Raw genomic sequence first — 27,534 nt, 5'->3', positions numbered from 1 at the left:
TTACAATTTCAGGTTTTGTTTGGAAGCAGCAGTCTTGATGGGGGAAGTAGTCCTATGGTAAAACCTAAAGGTGATAAGCAAGTGGAGTATTTAGATCTGGATTTAGATTCTGGAAAATCTACCCCACCTCGCAAGGTAAACAAAGCTGAGTAGCTTCTTAGCATCAATATAGGTGCCTTTTTGAGATTACAAGACATGCTGGTAGCATAGAGGCCCCCTAGCATACTGGCAGAAAAGCTTCACCAGCATAGATGCTGGACTGGCAGAGCAGGGGAAACAGGGCATGTTGAGGGCAGTTGTGGGTATATCACATACACAGCCCCCTGACATGCTTGCAGAATTGACAAAATTACAACGGAATCAGTGAATCTGGTGTTGGTGTCGCTGATTCCCTCCCATTGTAGTCAGTGGGAGAGAAAAAGCTGCCCACCTCACCTCCTGCCTGGTCATCATGAACTGGCAGGGCAGTGGATCTGGTGGTATAAAATAGGTTTTGTTTGTTAAATTGGAACAGAACAGTTACTCATTTTTTGGAGGAAAGACGATCTTTAATGTTTGCTTTTTCATTCCTCGTCACTGCATCACAATTGATATAGTTTTAAGAACTAAATGATTTTTATTCTCAGCCTGATTAAAATGGGCTTCTGCCAATTAAACCTTCACCTGCTTAATCTACCAGTTAAACCTTGCCACCAATAATCTAGAGGATTGGCAAAATGAAGAACCATGGAATCTTTAATGACACCTGCTATTATATTGTTACTCTAAGGACTTTTTGTCCAGTGGATATACCACATGTCACCTTTTTGGATATGTGTGATATATAGATGTTATTTTAATAAAAATGCTACGCTTTAAAACAACAATATTTACATTCACTCATATAGTTGTCTTCTGTTCTTCTTGGAACCAAAGTTTCCATGAGTGGCATTCTGCCCACTGGACACTCTCACAGAAAGATTTTTGCAGATTCTTCCTTCCCCCAGCAGCTCTCTGAAAAACTGTTCTGGGGAGCTGGGGACTCCCCAGAATAGTGTGGTAGAGGGTTGGCTGCAGCAGGGATTAGCCAAAATTGCAGTTGTCTTCTTCCCCTGGTGGAGGACTCTGCTGCATCTCAGTCCCTTATGCAAGAGCCCATCTATTGATGAAAAGGATGCTCTGAATCCATAGACTTGTATTGACTTCTCTTGTTCTTATCCTTTTCTTCTTCATTTCTCCTCCAGAAAAAGAGCAGTGGTTCAGGCAGCAGTGTGGCTGATGAAAGAGTTGATTACGTTGTGGTTGACCAACAAAAAACACAAGCACTGAAGAGTACACGGGAAGCTTGGACTGATGGGAGACAGTCTACAGAATCTGAAATGCCAACAAAAAGTGTAAAATGAAAAAAAGAATCCTCTTGTCATCCTCCTTAAATTTATAAAAAGAGCTGCAGTTATGCCATTAACTGATGGAATAATACTGGACAATTCTTGAATGATCCCCCCCAAAAATATGAAAATCAAAATGATAACATGAGATAAAACAGTAACCTGTGGCATCTGGGTAAATAATACAATGTAAATTAATGTGTAAAATAGTATTGCTTAGGTCCCAGAAATGTCTTGGCCTGAAATTAGCATGTTTGTAGTATTATAATGTTTTATGCACTTTCTCCATGTTAAAATGTTGGTTCAGCTTTCCCCAGCTAATGTCCTTTTAACACCTTTTCCCTCCTGACACTACTATATTTTGTAATGTTCTAGGAAGTAAGCTACGTGTATGATACTGAAATTAAGGTCTGAAGTGCATTTTAACAGCTCAGAAATGAATTAGCAAGAAATAGTTTCACAATTTTAATCTACTTGAAATGTCAAGAGATGATTTGTTAAATACCTGTGTTTTATATTTAATACTTGCAAAGAATATTTGGAAGTCTGCAGGTTACCTTCCTAACAGAAATGGCTGTGAGTTAGTAATAATAGACGTTATTGGTTTTAGGATCTACCCTTCTGTCTTACGCAATTGCACACTAACACAGGAGCTCCTGTTGTAGTTTCATTTATGACAGTATTCATTGTTCAGTGATCAAAGATTCTGCAGGGAGGGATCTTTTGTACTGAAGAATTAAACTCCACATAGTCCTGCCCACCACTGATGGTTTGCAGTCACGAGTGATCTTACACTTTATTTGCAAACCATCATTTTTACATTATTTACAGAAGGTAGAATCTCTTAACATCAGGTACGTACCTAGCACCGTGGTGCTAACACACTTATCAGGTTTAAACAATGAGTTTTTAGTTTTCTACTTTTACCAAGCCTTAATATTGGTTTTCAGTATGAAAATTAAAGTGACGGTTTGACATTCACTGTTGTAGTACTAGAAGATACTGTGATTTTTTTAAAAAAAAAATAGAATTCAGATGGAAATACTAATGGTGATATCCAGCATTAGTCATATTCACAGTACACCTGTTGAAATCAATGGACATAAGTTACTTAAGTCTATTGATTTCAGTGGTTCAACTCTGATTTGGTTGGATATGATCCTAGGTCTTGACACCATAGTGCTCTTTTAATTATCCTTATTAAGCCTAGTTTCCTGCTTGGCCTTATATTTAAATTCCTATGCAACTGATATCTCTTAATATTTCGTGGGTTTTTTTAAAGATATTATGTTGAAGTGATCTCATTTTTTTCCTTTTTTAAAAAAAAGCTTCTTCCCCCGGTACAGAATTCATATTGAGTAAATTGGATCTATTAATTTTCTACCCCCTCTCCAAATAGCAGCCTCCTCTAAATTAGAAACCAAATTTAGTAGTAAGGAAGAAAATGTAGTTCTTTTTTTTTTTTTAAGTACACCTTAATCAATGAATTAATCTTGTCATGATGGAAAATCTACTAATTCATTCTTATATGGATACATTAAAGTAAATTTATTCTTCTCCATACCTCTTGGATATCAAGTGAACATAGAACTATGTTAGTATTGTTTTAATGAATGCTGGCCTTAATACTGTGCCTAATTTCCTGTCCACCCCTGCCCCCAAACAGTATGTAAATTGTCTTTATTCCTAACAAGGTTTCTTTTTAAATTAGAAATATTTTGATGTTTTGAATGTGTTTTTTAAAAAACTTAAACACATTGCATTTTGAGATGAATTTTAAATAAATTCAAATTTTTCTGTTGATGTGTGCTAGGTGGTTGACTGAAACTCACAAAACAGTAATATATTTGCAAAGCTATTGAATAGCCAATCTCTTGTGCTATTTGTATGTAGATTATTAAGACAGGCTAGAAGTTGTGTGCACTCTCAAAAAGATGAAAGCAACCATGGCAGTATTCTAGCCAGTTAAAAATTACTGTAGCCAGTCTTCTTGTCCTGCTCTTATTATTTCCTGTTTTTCTCAGTGATATAGTACTAAAATATGACTTTAAAAAGAGAAGGACCTTTATTACTTGGAATAATGTATATTGTAGTCCAATGCTGTGATCCAGATAAGTACATAAACCATGTCTTCGCATGCAGTGAGACTTTCCCCTTTTTTCTGACGAGCAGTTTCCCTTTCCATCCTATACCTCCTCATTATATTGTCTCAGAAGAGTTTCAAAGTCAGCCTTTTAAAAATTAATATTGTTGTTTGTTCATATAAATACAACAAATGCAACAATAACAAACTAAAGTAAAATCAGAATGGAAGGGAGAGGAGTAGGTCAACTTTGATGGGTTTTGCTCATTTTCAGTTTATGGGGGTCATAAAATACCTTTTATATTCAGCTAGAGATAAGACTTCACTATAGGGCTTGCCATGTAGCTTGGTAAGTATCTAATTTCAGTAATGTACGGTATCTACCTAGTTCATGTAGGGTGAGTGAGGATAGGTCTTCTATCCTTTGTTGGATTGTGTTTACTCTTCCATGTTGTGAAATTATACCTTTGGTGACCAACGGCACAATCAATCAATTCTGCTGCCCTGGAATAAGCTTCCACACAATAGGGAGGTACCCGATTAATGCTATTTTGTCTGTAAATTTTAGTCCTGTTTGCAGGACCAGGTTGATACAAATAGTAACCGCTGGGGTGCAGTGCTGCTTGGGGGTGTGTATGTGTGACTACCTGCATATGTGCAATCTCTTTCTTGTGTAAACAAGGTGGTCTTATCACAACCTCATTTTCTTACTAATTAGACATTATGTGGGTATGAGATAACCAAAGGGAGAAGGAAAGATAGATTAAAAAAAACACTTCTGTTTTGCTATCAGAGAAATAACATTTTTAGAATAATGCATTTCACTAATTAGTCAATGTATTTTTAAAATTTTTTCTTTCCAATAATTAGAATTTTTGACCAAGAACTTACGGGCAATATGAAGGACAGTGCATTGGAAGGCATCACTTGTCCCAGTTTTTGCAAGCTTTCCTGCCCCCTCTACCTTCCATAAAGACTAGACCTTGTTTTCTTTTAGCTAAGACAATCTGGATTCTACACAACCATGTAGACTTTTGTATGAGAAGAAAGCATTTCTTATGCATGGCAGGGTCTACAGTTTCCACCAATGTCTCTCCCCCTACCTGCCAACTGCAGCCAAACAGTCTAGAGGATTCAGCAACCTCAAGAAGGCAGGGGCTGCAGTGGAACTGAGGAGATAGGAAAGCTCCATTGTGGGTCCCCCACCTGGATTGTAGATCTATAAAAACTGTACATCTGTGACCCTATTTGAGTAAACTTTACTTTTTTCCCTTCTTTTAGCTGATTGGCCTGGAGTATAACGCCTTATGTTTCTGGAAATAGCAATGCATTTGAATGATGACAACAATGACTACTGTAAATTATGAATTAAATTAGTACCTTCTCGAGTACAGTCACACACAATATTTGATTGAGGGTTCAATCCAATTTTCCTTTATACTGTCAGTAAACACAGCCATGAAGCTCACTGGGTGACCTTGGGCCAGTCACTGCCTCTCAGCCTCAGAGGAAGGCAACGGTAAACCCCCTCTGAATACCGCTTACCATGAAAACACTATTCATAGGGTCGCCATAAGTTGTAATCGACTTGAAGGCAGTATATCATCATGATAAACACAAGAGGATTTATAATATAAGGAGGAACTCTGTGAACTTAATTTTGATTGCAACAGTAAAATAAGAATACAAGTAGCTTAGCTCTTACCATGATTTGTATTTCTGCAACCATAAACTCATCTTTAAATGTTACAACAAATTCAAAAGGAATAAAAAGGGAGGTGGAGTTGTGCTATATGTTAACTGGTAGCTCCACCGAGAGTATCTGGATTAAAATTAATGGGGCAAGTAATAAAAGGAATGTGGTGCTTAGAGTCTACTACCGACCACCCAATCAAGGAGAAGACGAGAATGTAACTTTTGAAAAGCAAATTGCCAATGTTTCGAGAAGTCATGATGTAGTAGTAATGGGGGACTTCAATTATCCCGATATCTGTTGGGAGACAAATTCTGCCAAACACGGACCCTCCAAGAAATTTCTGGTTTGTGTTGGAGATAACTTTCTCCTACACAAAGTGCAGGAAGCAACCAGAGGATCAGCTATCCTGGACTTGATTCTAACCAATAGAGATGATTTGGTGGATGGAGTGGCAGTTATGGGAACTCTGGGGGAAAGTGACCCACCATGCTTGAATTCTTGATTTTAACAGAAACAAAAGCTGAGAGTAGCCATACGTGCACCCTGGACTTCAGGAAAGCTGATTTTAATAAACTCAGAACAATTGTAAGTACGGTTCCATGGCAAGCGACCCTAATGACAAAAGGAGTCCAAGATGGGTGGGAGTTTCTAAAAAAGGAAATTCTAAAAGCGCAATGGCAAGCAATTCCAACAAGGAAAAAAGGGGGGAAACACCAGAAGAAGCCAATGCGGCTTCACAAAAAGCTTAGAGATGACCTGAAAACCAAAAAAAAGACACATACAGGAAGTGGAAAGAAGGCCAGGCCACAAAGGAAGAGTACAGGCAGGTATCACGGAATTGCAGGGATGGTGTCAGGAACACTAAAGCTGAGAATGAGCTGAGGTTAGTGAGGGATGCTAAAAGCAATAAAAAAGCTTTCTTCAGGTACATCCATAGTAAATGACAGAGAAAAGAAATGGTGGCACAGCTACTCAATAAGGATGGCAAAATGATAACAGGTGACAAAGAAAAGGCAGAATCCTACTTTGGCTCAGTCTTCTCCCAAAAAAGGATCTATGACCCTCCCAGGAAACATAAAGTAGAAGGGGCGGGATTGGAGCTTGAGATTGATAGACAAATGGTCAAGGAATACCTAGTCACTTTGAACTTGTTCAAATCGGCAGGGCCTGATAAACTGCATCGAAGGAACTGGCTGAAGAACTCTCAGAACCACTGTCTATTATCTTTGTGAAATCGTGGAGGACTGGTGTAGTGCCAGATGACTGGAGGAGAGCTAATGTTGTCCCTATCTTCAAAAAGGGCAAAAAGGAGGAACGGGAACTACAGACCAGTTAGCCTAACATCAATCCCTGGAAAAACTCTGGAGCAGATTATAAGTAGTCAATCTGTAAGCACATTGAAAACAATGCACTGATTACTAGGAGCCAACATGGATTTATGAAGAACAAATCCTGCCAAACTAATCTTATCTCATTTTTTGATCGGGTCACCTCCCTTGTAGACTGGGAATGCTGTGGACATAGTACATCTCGATTTCAGCAAAGCTTTTGACAAAGTGCCCCATGATATTCTGATTAGCAAGCTAGCTAAATGTGGGCTGGATGGAACAACTATCAGGTGGATCTACAGCTGGCTCCAGAATTGTACTCAAAGAGTGCTTATGAATGGTTCCTTCTCAAACTGGGCAGAAGTAACGAGTGGGGTACCACAGGGCTCAGTCCTGGGCCCAGTGCTCTTCAACATTTTTATTGAGGACTTGGATGAGGAGGTACAGAGCATGCTTATCAAATTTGCAGATGATACAAAATTGGGGGGCATAGCTAATACCATGGAAGACAGAAACAAAATTCAAAGGGACCTTGATAGGCTGGAGCATTGGGCTGAAAACAACAGAATGAAATTCGACAGGGATAAATGTAAAGTTCTACACTTAGGAAAAAGAAACCAAATGCACAGTTATAAGATGGGGGATACTTGGCTCAGCCATATGACATGTGAGAAGGATCTTGGAATTGTTGTTGATCACAAGCTGAATATGAGCCAACAGTGTGATGTGGCTGCAAAAACGGCAAGCGCTATATTAGGCTGCATTAACAGAAGTATAGTTCCCAAATCGCGTGCAGTATTAGTTTCCCTCTATTCAGCCCTGGTTAGGCCTCATCTTGAATACTGTGTCCAGTTCTGGTCTCTGCACTTCAAGAAGGATGCAGACAAACTGGAACAGGTTCAGAGGAGGGCAACAAGGATGATCAGGAGACTAGAAACCAAGCCCTATGAGGAGAGACGGAAAGAACTGGGCATGTTTAGCCTGGAGAAGAGAAGACTGAGGGGAGACATGATAGCACTCTTCAAGTACATGAATGGGTGTCACACAGAGGAGGGCTGGGATCTCTTCTCAATCATCACAGAGTGCAGGACATGGAATAATGGGCTCAAGTTGCAGGAAGCCAGATTTTGACTGGACACCAGAAAAATCTTCCTAACTGTTAGAGCCATACGACAATGGAACCAATTACCTAGAGAGGTAGTGGGCTTTCTGACACTGGAGGCATTCAAGAGGCACCTGAACAGCTATCTGTTGGGAATGCTTTGATTTGGATTCCTGCATTGAGCAGGTGGTTGGACTCGATGGCCTCGTAGGCCCCTTCCAACTCTACTATTCTATGATTCTATGAAAACAATAAATAAAAAATAGGGAAGCAACTGATAAATTGTTTTTATCAAAGAACTTGGGATATTGTTAATGGTGATTGCATAAGTGTATTGGTGATCATTTTATCCATGATGAGTTATAACTATTTTAAGTGGAACCAAAATATATTGAATACATTGAACGTTTTGCAAGGCAACTGAGAGACATGCTGAATCATTCACAAGACTTATTCAACATGCATATCCATTGAAAAGAATGAACTCTCACTGACATCAAAATGTAACTATATATAAGTGTGTGAATTTGCTTACTCTTCTCCTGCATACTTAGAATCTATGATGAGTTCCAAAACCAGTTTCTACAACTTACTGCTGAGGATGCTTATTCCAATGTGCCACATGATATAAACACATTTTTATTATTGAAGATCTAATGAATAACACCTGTAAACACTAAGGCTGGAAAGAAATAGGCGCAATAGTTGTATTTCATTTAATGTTAATATTTTGATAATTTCATATGTTGTTTTTAATGTTGACATAAACTGTTGACATCATTCCACATAAATGGCTTCTGAGATGAATAATCTTGACATTTTAAAGATGTAATTTGTATGTCAATGGTTCATTTAGCTAAGTAAATTCAAGGCCACCAGTCTGGCAGAAGCTTTCTCGCTGCACTATGAGATTTAACACTATTAAACTTTTAAGCTTAGCTGTTACTAGTGTACACAGAATTTTGCAGAGACATCCATACTCCTTACCAGAACATACTTCATCACACCAGAAGATGGAGTCTAGGTAATATCATTGAATTCATATCTTGTCCTTCCTCCTGCAAGAGCCCAAGGCAGCAGTCCAAAACATATGGAGGGCACTAGGCTGGCAAAGACTGATGGTTGGCTTACTTGTTCATCTATCTCCCGTTTCAGTGGACTGCTTTGCATCAGAACACACACACAGTAAATGCTATGATTTATCTGGTTTGTTCTGCTTAAAATATTTGATTGTGAAGGTAATACATTTTTCTTGCTTTCTTAGACTAGTGCCACTCTTGTGAACTGCATCAGACCCTGTCCAATGTTCTCCTGTAGTAGAAAGGGCGAGAGTGGGTGCGGGGTAGAGAAATATGCAATAACTTGTTCTTTATGGAAGATTAGCCAATAAAGACATACAATGATATAAGGAGAACTGTATTAGATTAGTCAAATATTTAATCTAGCCTGTTGAAGGGGACAGGTAGCATATATTATAGACCACATTTAAAGAAGTCTCTAAATTGTTCTACATGGACGCTTTCAGCATGTAGTAACTTCTTTATACACAGTGGTCCAGCATATAAAGCAGGTTATTTTCTTCCATGTCAATTTAAAGTTCACCCTCTCAAGTCTCCTCAGTGTAGAGAATAAAGTTGTGAAATTTGCATGGTGAGCTTTCAGTGTGCTTGGGATTTGTTAGTGAACATGTGCATATGCATGATATGTGTATGGAATGTAGTATGTCTTGTGGCGTAGTATCAATATTAATGCACGAAATGGTTGTCATTATGTGTAAATCAGCCCTATAGTGAGATGTTGAGACAGAAGCGATCTAGGAAAGCCTGCCTCCTAAACTCGGAAGGATGGCCAGCTGTAGTAACTCCTGATTTGCACAGGAATGTTCCAGTTTCCTGCATTTAACTTTGGCCCCTACTACAGTTAGTGATCAATATTAAAGAGAGACCTTATGATGATGTCTCTTGAGGAAGAGTAGCACTGTGGTAATGTGATAACTCCTGCCCATCCTTCACTGATAAAACAAAAGATCAGCACAGACTGGAAGGTTGTGGAGTGTGGACATCAGATATGTGACTAGCCATGACTTACCAGAACAGCTTATACAGGAGGGCTTATGAGAATAACTTTTGGGGGGGTAACAGAAGCAACTCCCCCTTCAATTCTACAGTAGAGCTAGCCTAGTCCTGCAGACTTACTGTGATAACAACCAACTCAATGGATGAAAAGGAGACTTTCCAGCTAGGGAAAGCCCAATTCCATGTCTTGCCCCTTATCCCACTGTCTTAGCGAATACAGGGTTGGCATAATGTACTTGCTAATACAACATGCAAGTGAGACTTGCAAGAAAATGTTGCAGTGTGAAATGCTCCTCCTGTTCAGGATTCTGGCCAAGCAGGCCTGCCCTCTTTTTTCAGGACACATCATTCCATTCCCTCTTCCCCCTAGTTTTCTCCCCCTGCCCCAACAGTTAGCCAGCATCATCCCATAGCCTGAACTTGTTCTTTTGGGGCTGTTTTGGGGATTCTCCCTTCCTAAGGGTTTTGGGGGTTTTTTGCGCTTCTGCAAGGCTTGGTGTTTTCCCAAATCTGCTTATACCTTCCTCTGGTACATGGATGGTGCCATTTTGGATGAGTAAGGACTGACACTCAGAGAATTGAGTTCACTATCAGTACACATAATAGTATCCCCCTACTCTCACACACAACTTTTAACAATGGGTCCCTCCAGGCACCCTTTTTATTGTGCATTCATGATTATTTGTGTTCATGATGGTATTGGAATAGTTATACATCATCCTGCTTTCAATACTGTTTATGCTTGTAAAGGTTTTGGGCCAGACATACTGCTTTGTTTCTAATAGGTGCATCTCCCGTAACTTCCGGCAAAAATCCCATAACTTTTCATACCACAAATGTTCTGAGATATGTGTGTTTTGTCCCACGTTTGTTGTGCTATAACACAAGAGTGCCCTCCCACTTTAGGAAGCATGGCAGAACTAATAAAGCAGAATGATGTGTGGATAAAAAGGTAAAGGTGTCCCCGCACTTGCAGTGCGAGTCGTTTCCGACTCTTAGGGTGACGTCTTGCGACGTTTATTAGGCAGACCATATATATGGGGTGGGATTGCCAGTTCCGTCCCCGGTCTTTCTTTACCCCCCAGCATAGGCCGGGTACTCATTTTACCAACCACGGATGGATGGAAGGCTGAGTGGACCTCGACCCCTTTTACCGGAGATTCGACTTCTTCCTTCCGTTGGAATCAAACTCCGGCCGTGAGCAGAGCTTCGGCTGCATTACCGCCCCTTACCACTCTGCACCACGGAAAATCTGATGTGTGGATAGTCCAGTATAAATCCACCACTGATATGCTATTACTGTGTCAATAGCAAATGGCAAAATACACCTGCAAAAAACACCAGTCTGGAGGGCCTAAAGATGTGGATCGGACAAGCACAGTGTCCTTCAAAGAAAACAAAATGTACAAAAGGTGGGTTTTTTAAAAAAAAACTTTATTACTGTGGAGGAAGATGTAGTTTTGTATACTCTTTTCAAAGAACTACATGGAAGTTCATTTAGTACAGCAGGTTAGTGCTCACAGAAGACTGCATTATTTTTAAAAAATAGCCCTTAACCTCCACATACTTTGTTAAAACTCAACATCCCAAAAGTACACACTCTTTCCTGAAGACCTACACAAATTTTGAAAAATCATCTGCCACATTAAAATACTAAAATAAAGAAATAACTCACATTAATAAGAACAGACAAGACTGCTTTCTTATCGTGGAAAACATGGTCTCTTTAAGACTGTAGCTAAAATGTTATTCCAATGGTATTGGTTGCCTGATTGAGAGGCCTACTGCTAACGACATTATCCTTACAAGGCAAGTTTCGTCTGACCTGTAAAAAGATGTTAAAAAATGTTTTTCTCTCAAGACTGTGTGCTGCTATCAGTTTTTATGTTCAAGCTCTCCAGTGCTTCACAGTCACCAACTATTCTTCCATCCCTGTCCCAACACTGACAGGGGACTCCTTGCCTCAGCTTCCTCAAGAACCTATAGTCCTCCTATACCTATAGCTAGGACAGTCCTGCACATCCTCACAAAACCTTCCAAGAAAATATATTCAGCTACCTTTCTAGATAATTGCTCCCTGCAATACCAAAACTGGGTGGTAAGAAATGGAATCAAAGTTGGGTCCACTAAGCAAGAAGTATCAGCATGCTCAAGAGACGTTTACAGTACAGTTTAAAAACAAAGCCTAAGTGGAATTCACCCCACCCTCCAAAAAAGCCAATGAGGATTGAGTATGATCCCTAATCACAGAATGTCAGTTCTAAAAGTAAAGCAGAAAATGGCGTGTTTGTGGAATGGAATATGCTGGAGCAGGGCATAGCCGACTGGCTGGAACTCCGGATAGGAATATACTAGGAGACTAGGATGACACACTGCAACACTTTGTTGCAGGTCCTGCTAGTTTGTACTGTTGCAGAAGTGGTTCCATCATTCTCCTCTAACATTTACTGTAAACCCAGAGCTTCCTGTGTTCAAAGTAGGTGGTACATTTTTGACCCTCTCATTTTACATCATTTTAAATTCTTAAACATTGGTTTGGTTTGCATGTAATGCTGAACCAAACCATGGCTTAGCAAGAACAAGCAAATATGTAGGTATCCAGGGTGAAAATCATGGCCACTTTGCTCTTTGGCTGGTCCTGCTGCTGTTGTACTACCTGGAGCTCAGATATAGTTTAGCTTAATATTGTATCTGAACCCAGGCTCATAGTTCATAGTTTATCTTCACCAGGTAAACCATGAGCAGTAAGCCAAGAACAAAACTTGGTTACAGGGTCCAGGTATGCACATAATGTTAACCAAGCTCCAGGTAGCATGGCAGGACTGGGGAAGGAGCAAAGTGGCCATGATTTCCCCCCCTTACTCGTTTTTGCTAAACCATAACATTACATGCAAACTGGGCCAGTGTGTTTTAAAACCTCTAGTGTCCTCACTATGTAAAGTAGTTTCTTCTACTTAGCATTTCTCAAGCTTTCTCATGAGACAGCAAATCAGCAATAATCATATCAGATTAAATACTTTATTGGGCCAACCAGTTGTTTACAATGTTACCAATAAAACTGAATATGTATTACATGGCTTGCCTGGTGGCTGATAACTTTCTGAATGTGCTGCTCTGAAAACAGAGAAGGTGGGAAGCAGATTATGTAAAACTAAGCACCTAGCTCAAAAGTAATTTACATATGCTACACATTTTTATTTGCTACATTGTTAATGAAATATGGGAACCTTCTCCTGGAAAGACCTAACAGCCTACTATTTAGTTCTTCTTTCAGTCACTAAAGCAACCTTTCCCAACCAGTGTGCCTCCAGATGTTGTTGAACCACAATTCCCATCTTTCCTGACCATTGGCAATGCTGGCTGACGCTGATGGGAGTTGTGGTCCAACAACATCTGGAGGCACACTGGCTGGGAAAGGCTGCACTAAAGAGATGTTTCAAAGGCAATGCTCTTGCAATACATCTACAAAGCCATGATTGGTGGTGAGCTCCCTCTTGTGTATGTATGTGGAAGGAGGGACTACCATCACACAGATTTCTGCATATTTACTGGAAATGGCCTAAAAAAGCATCTGAAGTCACAACCGTCTCTTTCTGAAATAATATTTTAGAATAAAACAATGCTGTGTGTATTATACAAATATTGAAGCCAGGTAAAAATCCCCCATAAGAACATAAGAAGAGCCTGCTGGATCAGGCCAGTGGCCCATCTAGTCCAGCATCCTGTTCTCACAGTGGCCAACCAGGTGCCTGGGGGAAGCCCGCAAGCAGGACCCGAGTGCAAGAACACTCTCCCCTTCTGAGGCTTCTGGCAACTGGTTTTCAGAAGCATGCTGCCTCTGACTAGGGTGGCAGAGCACAGCCATCATGGCTAGTAGCCGTTGATAGCCCCGTCCTCCATGAATTTGTCTAATCTTCTTTTAAAGCCATCCAAGCTGGTGGCCATTACTGCATCTTGTGGGAGCAAATTCCATAGTTTAACTATGTGCTGAGTAAAGAAGTACTTCCTTTTGTCTGTCCTGAATCTTCCAACATTCAGCTTCTTTGAATGTCCACGAGTTCTTGTATTATGAGAGGGAGAAGAACTTTTCTCTATCCACTTTCTCAATGCCATGCATAATTTTATACACTTCTATCATGTCTCCTCTGACCCGCCTTTTCTCTAAACTAAAAAGCCCCAAATGCTGCAACCTTTCCTCGTAAGAGAGTCGCTCCATCCCCTTGATCATTCTGGTTGCCCTCTTCTGAACCTTTTCCAACTCTATAATATCCTTTCTGAGATGAGGCGACCAGAACTGTACACAGTATTCCAAATGCGGCCGCACCATAGATTTATACAATGGCATTATGATATCGGCTGTTTTATTTTCAATACCTTTCCTAATTATCGCTAGCATGGAATTTGCCTTTTTCACAGCTGCCGCACACTGGGTCCACATTTTCATCGTGCTGTCCACTACAACCCCGAGGTCTCTCTCCTGGTCGGTCACCGCCAGTTCAGACCCCATGAGTGAAATTAAGATTTTTTGCTCCAATATGCATAATTTTACACTTGTTTATATTGAATTGCATTTGCCATTTTTCTGCCCATTCACTCAGTTTGGAGAGGTCTTTTTGGAGCTCTTCGCAATCCCTTTTTGTTTTAACACCCCTGAACAATTTAGTGTCGTCAGCAAACTTGGCCACTTCACTGCTCACTCCTAATTCTAGGTCATTAATTAACAAGTTGAAAAGTACAGGTCATACCGCCCATTGCATTGTTGAAAGGATGCAAAAATATTGTCTGCAATTTGGATTAATAAAACAAACAGATTTATAATAAGCTACACTGAGATAGTCAAGCAGGATTTATGCTAAATGGCAAATGGCTGATACAATTTGAAAGCTACCCGCCATTCTTTGTTTGGAAATAAGAGCCCAGTGGCACTTTTACTTTTAGATATTTTCAAAGCCTTTGATTGTTTAGAGTGGGGTTCCAGCTTAAGTTGTTAACCAAATTACATTTTGTGTAGAGCATCTGATTAATCAGATTTATTCAGAATAATGTTACAGTCAGCACCAGTAGCATAGTGGCAAATTCGGGTCAAATTTCATGATAGTCACACCACGCCCCCTTCTAAGATTATACAATCTTCTAAGATTATACAATAAAATGAATTTTTAGAGTTCTACTGAACAATGAATGTAGAATGAGGGTATGTCTTTTTGAGGTTCAGCAAGAAGACAATGATAGCTTCCAGAAGACACTTCTCAGTTGCTAACATGCTCCCCTTTCAAGCTCATTGGCTTGTAGCACTATGGAGACATAGGGACCCTCCTGGGGCACTGCTCCCCCAAACGTAAGGGCCCTATGCCCCCATGACCCCGGATGACTACACCCCTGGTCAGCACTATGATTCCTTGCCAGTTGGCATTACAGGGGAACAAGAGAGAGGTGCCCACTATCACCCTTTCTGTTTGCACCAATGGCCAATGAGGTATATGGGAAGGCAATGACATAGGGAGTGTGGAAATTAGTGTGTGTGTGTGGGGAAATTAATCTCTTGGCAGATGATAATTTGTTCTTATTGAGGAATCTAGTACCTGCAGCAGACAATTTTTTTAAAAGGCTAGCAGAGTTTCAGGATGTGCATATGCTTGTGCATAGAAGCTGGTAAATAATTATGCCAACTCAGAGGTGTGAATGTTTCTCAACTGAGTCAGGCTAAAGTGTGAGAAGGTTTGAAAGTAAAGGTGCGATATGGCTGCCTTAAACAGCCAGAGGCCTTTTTAACTAGGGATGTGAAACAGCTTGAATGCTGGCAATTTTCTCCTCTACTGACCGAGAACATGTGGGAAATAAAATGCTGGGGAAAACGTAAAACTTTTTGGGCAGATTAGCAAACATCAAAAAGTACATTTCCAGTCTTGTTTCAGACACTGCCTACATTAATTGAGGAAGACAGATTTAGGAAGTGGCAGGGTTTTTTTTACTGAAGTTCTGGATGGATGGAAAGTGAAAGGACAATCAAGGGCCTTTTGGCCATAAGGCGAGGTATAAATTTAATAAATAAATAAATAAATAAATAAATATAGTAAATAAATAAATAAAATAAATAAGCAGGAGAAGGTTCAGCTTGCCCAACTTTAAACTGTACCTAAGAGGCAGCCCAAATAAAATAATTGATCCATGTAACTCTGAAGGACCCAGAGATTCCGTGGGTTACCAAGGGAATGCTTCCAAATTGGGAATACTTTGATTTGGATAGCTGCATTGAGCAGGGGATTGGACTTGATGGCCTTATAGGCCCCTTCCAACTCTACTATTCTATGATTCTATGTTGGGTATCATCTATAAGGGAGACTTCTTTTAAGAAAATAACAAAGAAATCCAAGTGAGAACCCATTCTTATGGGTGTTGATTTTTTTGCTGGAGTCATTGGGTAAAGATATTTGCTCCACAGTACCTCTTCTTTCCTGGGTCCACTCTTTGTAGAAAGGAATAAATACCAGCAATTTAGCCAATGGGAAGGAAGGGATTTATATAGTTTGTGAGATCTGTTCAAAAGGGGTCAGCCCATTACAGAGGTTAGGCTTTGTGCTCACTGGAAGGATGCAAAGGTCAACTGGCTAATGTGGTTTTACATTTTTTGAAAATTTGCAAGGGCATTGATTCATCATGCACCTTGCACATTTTTGAACCTGACAGCACATTAACCACATTAACAGAAGTGTGGATATCCCTTCCTTGACTGGATTTGAAGGCACAGGTGTGGAATAGAAGAGATGCTGGTCACAATTTATGACTGGATGCTTTCTGCAAGAATTTCCATGGCTGACATTCCTAACATAATGAATTCCAAAGGAGTGTGTCCTTTCCTCCAAGAGCCCCAAAAAAGTCTTACAGCTACCTATCCCTATGAAGGATGAGAACATAGGAAGCTGCCTTATACTGAGTCAGACTCACTGGTCCATCTAGCTCAGTACTGTCTACACTTACTGGCAGCAGCTTTCCACAGTTTCAGACAGGGAGTCTCTCCTAACCCTACCTGGGGATGCTAGGGATTGAACCTGGGACTTTCTGCATGCAAGACAGATGCTCTACCACTGAGCTACAGCCTTTCCCCAAACACTTAACACACATTGCAGTCTTCAAATCAACACAGTTAGGAACAGTCATATAGCACTAGCTGTGCTGGTTCAGGCCCTAAATAAATATATACTGTACATACATATTGGACAGTAGTTGCCTGGAAAGTCAACAATCTTTAGCCCTACATAACCACTTAAGGAGGAAGTTCGATAAAGTCATGGTTTGAGTTATTAAGACTATAAACCAGGGGTGGGGAAGCTTTAGCCCTCCAGATGTTGTTGAACTACAGCTTCCATCATCCCTGGTCATTGGACATGCTTGCTAGGGTTGATGGAAGTTGTTGTTCAGCAACATCTGGAGGACCAAAGGCTCCCCACTCCTGCTATAAACAGATACAGTTATGGAGGTCTTCTGACATATTTCTTTTATAATGGGTGAGGATTGTGAGAAAAATTGTTTTGCTTATTTAAAAAGTGCTGAGGTAGAGCATTCTGGGGCCATATGCTAATGGTGGGTGGGGCCAGAGATGAAAGTGGGCAGAGCAACCAATGTAAATGTTATCTTTGTACAATAGGCTAGTTTGTACACACAATTGCACACCCATCTCTGTTCTGCATCCAGGCAAACAAAAGGCATTATCAGAGGTCAAGGACACCTTCTGGCCAGGTGAAAACACTTAAGGAGGGTGCAAAGCAGAGCTGGAGGAGCATGACGTGAGAAGATGGCATGCAACTGTGGTGGGGAGAGGTGTGGGGTGGGGAGAGTCATGAGGGCCAAAGAGAGAGGCTTGGAGGGCAGTATTTGGCCCCCGGACCTGAGGTTTGCCACCCCTGAAGAAGAGGGTGTGTGCATATGTCCATTCCACAGAACTCAGTTAAAAGTTTTTCCTGAAAACTCCTGTTAAGAAAAACTCAATGAATGCATTTGAATTTCTAGTGTAAGCTGAAAACTGTTAAAATAGAACACCCCAAGTGGGCTTGATACCCACACACTGCTGACAGGCTTCTGCAGATGGTATCAGAGATCAGAGGAAAATAAATATGGTAATATCAAATAGTTGGACATGAAAGCCTTTTACCCTGGGACAATTTAAAACAAATCAGTAATTTTATACTGATTTGTTACAGCTGAGGCTGTATATTATTATGCTTGGTTATTGTGTGTTTTCCTTAATATCTTTTTTTAAATATAGAACTATAAGTATTCATGTGCACTACAGAGTGAAGCGCATTCCTCCAATCAGTCTAGGAGCTTTGGTCCATCGGACAAATGGTCCTCCACAAAAAAATTTCTCAAGACAGCCACATCTGCACTTTTCCCCCATTACCGCTTTATACTGTCATGATTTCCCCCAAAGAATCCTGGGAATTGAAGTTTGTTAAAGGTGCTGAGAGTTGTTGGGAGATTCCTATTCCCCTTACAGAGCTACAATTTTAAGAGTTCCCTGGGAAGAGGGATTGATTGTTAAACCACTCATACTCTAATAAAGTCTTTATACTAATGGGACAACTTTTTATTTTATTATTTTATTTCTTAGATCCTGCCCTTCTTCTCATGAGGGTCCAGGAGGGCTAACAGCAAAGGTACAGCTTTAAAACAAGCAATTTCTCCTGATACAACACATTTTTGTATGTTATTTTCATATACTTATTTTTATGCACAATTTCCCCTAATATCTACATTTTTGGTAAACATTATTTGGCTGGAGAACCACATTGGAAAATCCTGATAAGTGCAGATTTCGAAGGATGACTGTGTTTCAATTCTCATACTGTTTCAGAAAGTATGAATTTGATAGATTCTGCTTTAAATGTGAATTGAATCGAATTTCTCCCCCAACCTTACTCAGAAGTAAGGCTCAATGAGTTCAATGGGATGTACTTCCAGGTACGCGTGTATATAGAGAACTGCAGCCTTAATGGAATATTTGATCAAACTTTTGACACTTCATCATCATGAAGTCATCAAAGAACTGTATGGTATTATACTTGCCATTGTTTAATACCAGCGTGGGGAACTGGATCTGGTTGGCAGGCTGGATCCTTACCTTGCCCTCCTTCTCATGGGCCAACTTTGACGAGTGGGCTTGCCCACCAGTCCATCACCTGACATCACGATGACATCAGATGACTTTGCCCACATGGTTAGAAATCAAACTGTATAGAGAAAGGCACAGCACTTTGCAAACAGCAACAATAACAACAAAGCGCTGTAGCTCAGTGGTAGAGTATCTGCTTTGCATTCAGAAGGTCCTAAGTTCAATCCCTGGCATCTCCAAGTAGGACTGAGAATGTCCTGAATAAAACCCTGGAAAATCATGTCGTTGTCAGTGTTGACAATATTGAGCCAGATGGTGCAATGGAGTGACTCATTATAAGGCAGTTTCTTTTGTTCCTATGTGATGACATGACACTTCTAGCTTTAATTGTAATTATTTGTTTATATTTAAGTATTGGTCTTCCACTGGTGGTGTGGGATCCATGTGTTCTTTACTCGTCCCTAAAATGGGTCACAACAGAGTGTCATTACCACTTTTCATCTTTGTTTAGGTTTGTTTTTAAAGAGGGAAGGTGACTGGAGTCAAAGGAGGACAGCCCATTTTCTCACCCTCACATGACTAGCTATATTTAGCAGACTCAATCTTCCATCTATGCAACTGTGAAGGGTCTCCCTTTCCATCTCGTCACTCCACACACAAAACCCCAAAAAGGGTATGTGCAATTAAAAAAAATCAAAGTTGCATCCCATGTAGCAAACTGTAGTTAAAGCAATACAACCCTGATCCTGCCTATTTAAAGGTAGGTGTCCTTCAGATTTTGTTGGACTCTAACGCCCCTTATCCCTGCCCATTGACGATCCTGGCTGAAGATGATGGTAGCTGGAGTCCAACAACAGCTGAAGAGCACCATGCAGGCTACTCCTGTTTTAACAGATTGTTGTAAGCTCTCTTGTGGACCTCTTTGTTGAAAGGCTGGTTATGAAACACTTTGCCCTGAGAAGTGCATGGCTGGCCCGCTCTGATTCTTGACTTTTTGGCAGGCTTTTGCTCTTTTTAGCCAGGTAATGGTTTTTAATGTAGAGTACTCCGTGGCGCAGAGTGGTAAGAGGCGGTAACGCAGCCAAAGCTCTGCTCACGGCCAGAGTTCGATTCCAAGGAAAGGAGGAAGTCAAATCTCCGGTAAAAGGGGTTGAGGTCCACTCAGCCTTCCATCTATCCATGGTCAGTAAAATGAGTACCCGGCATACGCGGGGGGGGGGGTAAAGAAAGGCCAGGGACGGAACTGGCAATCCCACCCCATACATATGGTGTACCTAGTAAACGTCGCAAGACATCACCCTAAGTGCGGGGACACCTTTACCTTTTACTTGGTTTTATCTGCTGTCCCTATTCCTCTTTCACATTGGTTGTTTTATATTGTTGCATTAAGAAGTTGTTCCATTTTAATTCCCTGAGTAATGCATTAGAAGAGCTGGACACAAATTCCTCAATAAAATCAATACAACTATTTTTTTTTAAAAAACGCAGAGATCCTGTCTTCAACATCATTTGTGAAAACGTCCCAGTATCCAAGATCCAAACATCGAGAGGCAGCTAACATGGCATTTGAAGAGCAAGTCTTGGGCATCCCGCCTTCGGTTCCTCCCCAACGCGCGAACCCAAGCCCACCCTTCCACTCAATGACGCACATAGCTTCCTCCTCCCCTTACTCGTTCATTCTGCCCGCGCGCGCCAGCTCCGCCCACCCCTGTGCCAAAATAATCGCGGGGACAGCTGGCACCTCTCGCAGAAATAGGCACCTCCTTGTCTTTCCCCTGGTACCCAATCAGAGTTTGTGTTCTGCGAGCGCAGGCGTCCTGGCTCCGCCTCCTCCTCCTGGTTCCCCTGTCTCGCCCTCCCCCGTCGTCGAAGATTAGTCTCGCGAGACTCGAGAGCCGGCTCTGTTCCTGGTTGGTGGGAACGCGCTGAGAAAGCCGGGGCGGCAGCGGCGAGAGGGGCTCTTGGAAGGAGCGGCAGCAGCAGCGCGACCGGCCCGAGTCACGCGGAGCGAACTAGCGAGGAGTTCCGTTCAATTTATTATTCACTTTTTCGCCCAGGGGAGTTGCGAGCCAGGCGTTGCCGCCTCCTCCGCCCGTGTGGACGGGTATCCATTATGTCTGCGGTGGGGCAGGAGAACGAGAACGTGAGCTCCCTCCCTGCTAGCGCTTCGGTTCCCGGCACGGAGAATGCGGGGGCGGACCCGGTTGCCGCTGGAGGGGCGCCCGGAGGAGACGCAGAAGGAGTGGTAAGGAAGAGCGACGTTGCCCGGATGGGGAGGCGAGGAGGACTCCGGCGGCGGGGAGGTGAACCTCTTCATCTCCGGCTTTTTCCTCGTGTGATGGAGAGGCTGCTTACTCGCCTGCTCCGGGAATGGTTCTGAAGAGACGGGCGGGCGGGCAGGAACCCAATCGGTCCAGCGCCTTCTCTTCACTTCGCCCGCAATCCCGTTCCCTTCCGACCGAAGCGCCTAGAGCCTCTTGTTGCCACCGAGTGGCTTAGCGGCGGTGCCTCAGGGGGCCGGGTTGGGCCCCAGCCGTGCCGCGTGGGGCTGAGACAATAGCGAGAGGGGGCGGCTACAGAGCAGCTTCCCTCAGAAGCGTCTCGGGCAGCTCCGCCAACGTGCGTTTTGTGTATACGTAAATAATGCCGCGGCTGCGCGTTCGTTTCGCCTTATCTCGTCTATGAATAAAGGGTTTCGGCGCGGGTGGCTGGGTTCGTTGGCTGGTACCTCCGGGGACGAGGCTCCTTGTTTCCGTGGTTGGAGCCTCTCTGCCTTTTAATTACCCTGACTGGTGGCCTCGCAAAGCAAATAACTGACGGTTAACTGCGAGGAGGCGCACAGATCCCTTTCCTTCGAGGGCAGTCCCCACATCTCCCGTAGTTTTAGGTCGGACCCTGAAATGGCGTGATCCTTTAACGTGCTCACTCGGAAGTGAGTGCCAAATAAGTAATGCTAGGGTGACAACGTGCAAATTCTCCTGTTTGGTAGTGTCCAGTGAATTGTTACTCCAAACGCTGTACTTGTTTACGCGCACACAGGCTGAAGGGTTGTTAAACCCTGCAGTCTCATAGCAGATAAAGGACTTGACTTTCAGGTTGTCATAGATCGTTCATGTTTAGTGTATGCATAACAGAGCCAGAGTGGCCTTTAATTTGGATCCTTCCATATAGCAACCGGAAAGTCCTGTGCCACTCGCATATTCTAATGTGGAATCCTAAAGATACATTCACATCTTGTTCCCAAGATGAGAATACAAAAGCTGATAATTGATTGTGAAAAATCATTTGTATGCATTTTTTTTGTTTTCTTTCCACCAATGATGATGCTACATATATTTTTGATAGGCACCATTTTGCACTAGTTATGTACCTACTTATATATTTTATACATTTCCCAGGTTTCTTTTCAGTTTGTTTATTAATATAGGTGACATACAGCACTTTTTATATCCTAAACGTATTTATGTGTAAGTCCGATTGACTTCAAAAGTACTTACTTCCTGCTAAGTGTGCTTAGAATTGGAACCTTATTGTTTGTATGTGGAAATACTGTCTTGTTTTGTCATGGGATGTACTTTTCTGCTTTTGAGCCATGTTGTGTAATCTAAGTTCCTAAATCTATATTAGTTATATTATGTAACCTTCTGAAACCTTATAGATTAAAAGTTTCCAAATAAAAGTTCTAGTCATATGTATAAACACCAGGGTCTCTCAAATAGAGAATCCCACTACTGTGGGAATATGTACTTGTCTTAATGCTTTTTGCTTTGTTGCAAGTTGTTGATATGCCTGTTCTAAACAAGGAGGGATAATAATAATAGGCAGTATCTTGCATGCTTCCACATGCCCCTGTGTCAATGGATTGCAATGTTAATTATAATGAATACAAATTATGGATTTTATTAACATGCTGAGAGAGCAAATGGGGACTTAAATATCAATGCTCTGGGTCCTTTGCTTGGTACAGCTCAGGAATTCATGGTTTTGTCTTGAGTTACAACTCAGCCTTGTCAATAAGCATACAATAGTTACTAGCCTGCTTTTGGGGGAGGTGGCAGGGGAGGGAGGGAGAAAGAACTCTGTCACTCCTGCAGCAACTTGCTGTATTTCCATGCTAGGTACAGGAAAGGAACAGAGTGCTCTACCTTTCCTCTACCAGCCTGCTTACTCACTCATATGGAATGCCATGTGCTCACATGCGTGGTGTTTCTTAGTCTTGCCAGGCTAGTGCTTAAATACAAGGCTGTTACAATTTTTCCACACATGCAGAAGATTTGACTTGTTTGGACTCCTTCCTTCACTTTTGTAATAAAATAACCATTTTTCAAATTGTGGCAATTTAAACACATTTTTCTGTGTCATGACTGAGGGCATGTCTACATGGCAGTTTACTGTGGATTTGGTCTGCTCATGCATGTAAGGGGTTTTTTTTTTGCAGCATCCACATGAACTCATCAAATTGCCATCCCATATTTCTCCCTGTCTGCTCTCTCAATTTAATCTAGATGTACCCTTTCTGCAGAAATGGTAAATCCGTATTTAGTGAAAAAATAAAATGGGACAGCATTGTGATAAGGATGATGTCATGTGGATGCTGTACAAAACATATGTGTACACAGCAAATTCATGACAAACCTGAGCAGTCACAGATGAGAGTTCATCTTAGAGTCTGCTCTGCAATACTGATGGCAGCAAACAAACCATGCTTCACTGTTAGCATTTCATCTGCACAGTGCAGCCCTACAGAGTTTCCCAAGTAGTTTGTAGTCTTACATCTTTGCCTGTGAGTGAAGTTGGTGAGCCCATGATAGGATGTTGTGATCTTTTGCTTTGCTGACAGAATTCCTTGTGTTAGTTCTGACTTTGATGGATTAGGATATGACAAAATGTTTGACTTTCCTTGTTTCTTTGCATACCTTTCAGTTTGTCCTGTTAAGTTCCTGAGAGATTGGAGACCCACATGAGATGTGTTTAGACATTTGCATGCTCAGTCCCTGACCTTCCCGTGTTGAATGCTGAAGGGCTGCAAAGTGCTTTTACTTGCGTTGAAGGACCCTGTTTTATTAGTGTCCTGATCACACAGATGGTTCTACTTCAAGTGATCACATCTAAAACTTCCCTGCTTAACATGGGGGAAGGCTAAGTGGACTGGGTGACAGGGATGTTGGCGTGGGACTTGCATGTGTACCCTGCCCATAGATAAACACCAGAACACACCTATATTCTATTGAATCCGTGCCCACCCTGGTTAAATAAATATGGCAGAGAGAGCTGGTCTGCTGAGTAACGGAAGTGGTAAATGTTTTCCTACAGCCTTGAAAAAGACAGTGCTGTGTAATCCTAAAATTAGCCCTCAATGAACCCAATTCATTTTAATAACTTGAGACTAGCATCCATTCTTTCTTAGATATTGAACTGTGTTGTGGCAATCAATCTCCAGGGTTTCCTTGGTTGGTATTGATATAGATCTGGCTTTCAACTGGTTATGGGACAGCTGATTTGGATGCCTATATGGTGAAAATAAATTATGGGGGAAATGGATGAAGAAAGACATTGCTGAAGAGATCTAGAAAGGGTTTTTTGATGACATCATCCTGGTATCTTTCTAGATAACCTTTCCAAGTTGGGTCTAGGGAGGTCTTGCAATGACTGTTGTTCTACCCCATGGTCACTGGCTTGTGGGTTCTGCAAAGTTCCATTTTGTCTTCTGTGCTATAAAACCTCTACATGAAGTTGTTAGGTGACATTGTTTGGAGATCTGGGGAACAGTGACATCAGTAAAACTTGTTGTCTGCAATAGTCTTAATCAGACAATTTAAAAATTACAAAATGAGTGCTGAAAAACTATTTCTGTGAAAGATAACTAAATAATATGAAATGGATAGAAAATCTTTAGGTTAACTATTTTCAGTAGAAGTCCCAGTGTGATCAGGAATTGGATGGTAATAGAATTCTAAATGGACCTTCAGTGTTGTGGCACCTACCCTTTGTTATTTGCTCCCCTTAAATATTACACAGGCACAATCTCTGTTGTCTTTTCGGTATCTATTGAAGACCTTCCTCTTTCAATGAGCCTTTTAAGTAGAGACCTTATTCCAGTATGCATCTCGTTGGGAATTGGTTTTAGATTTTTTAAAGATTTTTTAAAGATTTGTTTTTTAAAATGTTATAAATATGGTTTTAGTGTTTTTGTTTGTCACCCTGGGCTCCTTCTGGATTAAAGTTAATTAATTAATTAATTAATAATAAAATAATAATAAAAATAATAGAAATAATCGTAAATATATAAATCAATCTGGAGAAAGTAATAAACAATGGACAGTCAACATTATAAAAAGGTAAATGAGACAAAGACAACCAATGTTAATATAACATAGTTTGTGATCTCCCTGACATTAGTATTAGCTTGGGTAGGCTGTGAAAAACTGATCAGAAGTAACAACGTAACTATGTATTGTACCCAAAAGACACAATAGCTTAGTTTTGCAACTTCTCATGAGAACCATCTTGTTTGGGTTACCTGTTTCTTAAAAAGACTTGATACATTTGTGAAATTTTTAAGTGCAAGAAGAAAACAGTATTTTTTTTCTTCTAATTTATTTTTAATTTGACGTTCCAGGAAGTAGTTGATGATGAATCTCCAGGAATACAAAAAGAAAACCAGGAACCAGATCCTACATATGAAGAAAAAATGGTTTGTAGTTCCATGATTTAGCCAGTTGCTTTAGGCGCATAAATAGGATGTTGATAAAGATGGTAATGTGTTGCAGTTATCTGAAATTTCATGTCAGTAATGTAAATAAGTTTGCAGAAAATAGTTCACTTGGACTGTGTCCCATAGCCCCCTTCTGTTTCTCATCTGTTCACCTCTGCTTCTCTGTAACATCCCCCACCATGCATTATTCATAGACACAAAGGGTTGCGAACAGTTGTGGCAAGAACAACAAGAGGTGTTACTTCAAGTCAAGTGCTGTTGCAGCTTGGCTTCACTCCTTATGAACTAGCAATTACCGTAGCCTTTTGTAGGAGGAGGGGAAAAGGATAGCTGTGGAGCATGTGACCTGGCACTCAGATGATAGCTTCTGAAGAACAGTGATGTACCCACCTAGTTTTCTTCCTACCTTTTAGGTTAAGGATAGAAGGCTCTGAAACTGGAAAGAGGTGGGGCCATAGCTGATGCTTAGAGACTAGTAGCTGCGTGTGTGCCAAGCTTGATACTTCATGGTTGTGTGCTGTCTTCTTTCTCCTCTCAGTCTTTCACCAGAAAGGGGTGAAAGACAACTTAAGTGTGCATGACAGGGACTTCAGGAAGAGATTCCACTAGAGGGACAGAGAAGTAGCAGCACCCAGACACTTGAATATCCTGCCATGTTTCCTAGCTTGCAGACATAGGATATCAAGACAGCTGCTAGCTTCCATGTTCTCCCTCTGTGGTCCTCTAGCAGCAGAGGGTCAGAAAATAATAAAGATAGCTAAATTATGTGCACTAGGCTGCTTATTCGTTCCTGCAATGGTGCTGCAGTTTTGAGCCTCAAAAGAGGAACGAAGCCCCGTTCATATTTTGTGAGTGTAGTTTTCTCTCATTCAAGGCTCCTATGCTTGGGAACCTGTTGCCATTGATAACTTTGAATCTTTGGTCTGGAAAGTATTATTGTTGTTGTTGTTGTTATTTATTTCTATCCTGCCTTTTGACCAAAAGGCCCTCGAGGCGGCTTACAAAAAATAAACACAAATATCAATAAAATTGATACATATCATTAAAAACAGTACAATTTACAAAAACTAAATAACATGGTAATAAATTATTAAAAAGCAACAATAACTTTCAATGAAAATACAATAACAAATCGCACTTTCTCACACAAATAGAGCATCCCTGTTAGGTTCCTACAAAGGGAGCTGAAACTGAGGAACTTAATTCAGAAAGCAGTTACAGAAATTACTGTAAATAGACTAGAGGTTGTTGTATAAGCAGTAAGAGGGGAAGAATGGCGGCACCTATGTGAGAAAAAAAGAACTAATTTTTACCCATCCTTCATCTACTGAGATACTCAGAGCAAGCAAGGGAGAGAGTGAACTTCTAGTGATGGTATAAATCCAAAGAGATAGGGACAGCTAGTGTTCCCAGGTTAAAATAGAACTTTTATTGTGCAGGAGTGTGCGATGAAGAGGTTTGAGAATGGCTCCAAGCTGGCAGATTCCAGGAGCAAGTCAGGCAGACTTTTTGCCTGAAGATTGGTCTTGGTAACTATGGGGTCCAAAGACAATTATAGGGTTAGAAAACAAAAACCAGGGTGTCTGTTGAAAAGGATTTTCTTGAGAACAAAAGAAGTCTGTTCCTGAAAAGGGGGCAAAAGAAGCTGGATGGGTGTGTGTAGTGCTAGGTGGAAGGTCACCAAGGTTGTGTTGCCAATTAATGCATGGCACATTGTTCCCATAATTATATTAGGAGGTGGAGGAGATTAGCACATCCAGGAGCTCCATGGCCCAGGGCACATAGTGATTAGGACACTCTCTTTTCTATTTCAATGGAGAGTGCAGGCTAGCCCAGTCAGTACAGCATTCTTGTTCCCAGTTGGCAGTCCATCATAGTTTAGCAGCGATAGATAGACGAGATGGAAGCTGAGAGTCAACATGGAGTGGAGAGGCATGGATGGAGATGATCTGACAACAAGGCTGTGTTCTGGAAGCATTTTTTCTCTTCCCCTTCCTGTCATAGAGAAGGGGGAAAATTCTGATGTGTAGTCTTCTCCACTTAAAGAACCAGTTGCTCT

General features: G+C 41.2%; 2 protein-coding genes across 5 annotated transcripts in view; both read left to right on the top strand.

Moving 5' to 3' along the window:
- GAB1 (GRB2 associated binding protein 1) overlaps positions 1-3,168 on the top strand; it is a 136,664-nt gene extending 133,496 nt beyond the window's left edge. For all 4 annotated transcript variants that reach the window (XM_061584836.1, XM_061584834.1, XM_061584837.1 and 1 more), the window contains 2 exons: positions 13-135; positions 1,224-3,168. In XM_061584836.1, coding sequence (XP_061440820.1) covers positions 13-135; positions 1,224-1,382 — 282 coding nt within the window. In that variant the 3' untranslated portion in view covers positions 1,383-3,168. The remainder of the gene's footprint in view (positions 1-12; positions 136-1,223) is intronic.
- Positions 3,169-20,594: 17,426 nt separating this feature from the next.
- SMARCA5 (SWI/SNF related, matrix associated, actin dependent regulator of chromatin, subfamily a, member 5) overlaps positions 20,595-27,534 on the top strand; it is a 43,626-nt gene continuing 36,686 nt past the window's right edge. Inside the window, exons 1-2 of the mRNA XM_061584810.1 lie at positions 20,595-21,005; positions 25,380-25,454. Coding sequence (XP_061440794.1) covers positions 20,874-21,005; positions 25,380-25,454 — 207 coding nt within the window. The 5' untranslated portion in view covers positions 20,595-20,873. The remainder of the gene's footprint in view (positions 21,006-25,379; positions 25,455-27,534) is intronic.

This window comes from Rhineura floridana, chromosome 9, assembly GCF_030035675.1.
Source record: "Rhineura floridana isolate rRhiFlo1 chromosome 9, rRhiFlo1.hap2, whole genome shotgun sequence".
Taxonomy (NCBI): Eukaryota; Metazoa; Chordata; class Lepidosauria; order Squamata; family Rhineuridae; genus Rhineura; species Rhineura floridana.
The sequence above is the reverse complement of the archived record's forward strand: the minus strand, read 5'-3'. Positions and strand labels throughout refer to the sequence as shown.